This window comes from Otolemur garnettii, unplaced genomic scaffold (genome assembly GCF_000181295.1).
Source record: "Otolemur garnettii isolate 467f Iridium unplaced genomic scaffold, OtoGar3 scaffold00194, whole genome shotgun sequence".
Classification (NCBI taxonomy): Eukaryota; Metazoa; Chordata; class Mammalia; order Primates; family Galagidae; genus Otolemur; species Otolemur garnettii.
Window position 1 is genome coordinate 902,182 of NW_003852589.1, and position 2,248 is coordinate 904,429.

The 2,248-nt window shown below is 50.1% G+C and overlaps 1 protein-coding gene across 1 annotated transcript in view; it reads left to right on the forward strand.

Moving 5' to 3' along the window:
- FAM189A1 (family with sequence similarity 189 member A1) overlaps positions 1–2,248 on the forward strand; it is a 495,321-nt gene that overhangs the window by 263,084 nt on the left and 229,989 nt on the right. The window contains exon 3 of the mRNA XM_012812192.2: positions 1,127–1,183. Within this exon, the coding sequence (XP_012667646.2) occupies positions 1,127–1,183 (57 nt within the window). The remainder of the gene's footprint in view (positions 1–1,126; positions 1,184–2,248) is intronic.

A 2,248-nucleotide genomic window follows, 5' to 3' on the forward strand; every position in this document is an offset into this window, starting at 1 on the left:
ACAAAGTATCATAGGTTGGGGTGGCTTAACCAACAAACATGTATGGAAGCTAGAAAGTCCAAGCTCCCGGTGCCAACAGATTCAGTGTTTGGTGAGGGCAGACAGCAGTCTTCTCACTGTGTCCTCACCAGGCAGAGGAAAGAAGAAAGCTCCCTAGGGACTCCCCCCCCCCGACTTTTTTTTTGCAGCTGTCATTGTTTTAGTTGGCCCAGGCCGGTTTCAAACCCACCACCCACCAGCAGTGGCTGGTGCCCTGCTGACTGAACTACAGGCACTGTCCTTTTCACTGTTTTTATATCACGGCACACTTGAACCTATAGTTAAACTTCTGTGGCACACTTATGTTGATAAAAAAAGAAAAGGGTTAAAAAGAATATACTTACTGTGCTTTGAAATTCTTTTGAAAATAATTTAATGAATGACCAGGAGCTAATAAACACTTTTCGTGGCACACCAGTAGAAAACCACTGATGTAGAGAACCAGGGTGAAATAAGCGGTCTGATGGCTCCTGGTGCCCCGCTCCTGGGTGCTGATGGCTCCTGGTGCCCTGCTCCTGGGTGCTGACAGCTCCTGGGTACTGATGGCTTCTGGGTGCTGACAGCTCCTGGGTGCTGACAGCTCCTGGGGCCCGACACCTCCGGGCGCACGGCTCCTGAGTGCTGACGGCTCCTGGGTACTGATGACTCCTAGGTGCTGACGGCTCCTGGGTGCTGACAGCTCCTGGGTGCTGACGGCTCCTGATGCCTCGCTCCTGGGTGCTGACAGCTCCTGGGTGCTGATGACTCCCAGGTGTTGACGGCTCCTGGGTGCTGATAGGTCCTGATGCCCTGCTCCTGGGTGCTGACGGCTCCTGAGTGCTGACGGCTCCTGGGTGCTGACGACTCCTAGGTGCTGACGGCTCCTGGGTGCTGACAGCTCCTGGGTGCTGATGGCTCCTGATGCCCCGGTCCTGGGTGCTGATGGCTCCTGGTGCCCCGCTCCTGGGTACTAACAGCTCTTGGCGCCCTGCTCCTGGGTGCTGACTACCATGAGTCTTTCTTCAGGTGGGACGGTGGGGGTGTCCTGATGGTTCAGGAAAGGTCTCTGAAGCACCTCACTTTCCTGTTCACCTCTCTGTCCCTCCAGGTGCTGCTGTCCGGACTCATCGGTGTCGTTTCCTGGAAGAGGCCCCTCTCCCTCGTGGTGAGTTGCATGTATGTCCCCAGGCGACCATGGAGCAGGTCCCACCTTCAGAGGTGTGAGCATGTCAGAGGCAGTGGCGAAGAGAGTGCCAGATTTTCTGTAGAACTTTATGTGACTATAACCACTGAGTGCGGCTGGGGTCCTAAGTGAGACCCCCAGTGCACCCTACGGGCAGCCCTTCTGGGAATGAGCTTTCGGTGTTTTCCTAAGACGCTCCAAGGACATCAGCTTTTTGTCTGGTTTGTTTTGGGGGCGACCTGTAAGGACAGGCCACAGGCAGAGACCTCGGAAAGTGTGCATGCAGGCATTAGCTCTGGACATTCCGACCTGTCTGTCCATGCTTATATGTGATCACATGAACAGGACACATTTTATCAGAGTTCAAGCAATGTTAGATTTCTGTGTGTGTTGGAGACTGTAAAATTCTGTGAGAGTGAGATGAGCAGTTATTCTGAATTGCTGTGGCATTGTGCTGAGAAGTAGGCCACATGGGAGACAAAAAGAGGATGATTTTTCCCTCTGAAAAGTACCCTGAGCAGATTTGTGTCTCTTGATTTGTACGCCTGTCCTTCTCGGTGTGTGCATTAATATATTCATGTGTCCGTGTCGGGGACACAGGAAGAGATTTTCCAGGTGGTGGTTGGTAATGAAGATGACAGCGTGGCGTTTTCTTCTTTTATATTAATCAATTATTTAAAATCTCTTCTTTAAGTGATTAGACTTGGACATAATGACACGTACTAAATATTAATGGAAATAGAAAAAAACCCACATTTGTCTGCTGAAAACACCTCCTTCACAGGAGAAAGCGTGACACGCTGCCATGGTTATCGGGGAAGAGCAGAGTGACCTTACCTTCTGCTGTATCTCAGCGCCTGCGAGATTTCCTTTGTAAAAATATATTTTTTATTTAGAAATTGTAAATTCAAAAGTAGAGTCTGGTATAATGAGCACCCTTCATCTGGATTCAACAGATGTCAACACCCTGCCAGTCTTTTTTTTTTTTTTTTTTTTTGAGACAGTCCCTCAGTCTGGGGGAGAAGTCTGAGGATATAAACTGAAGCT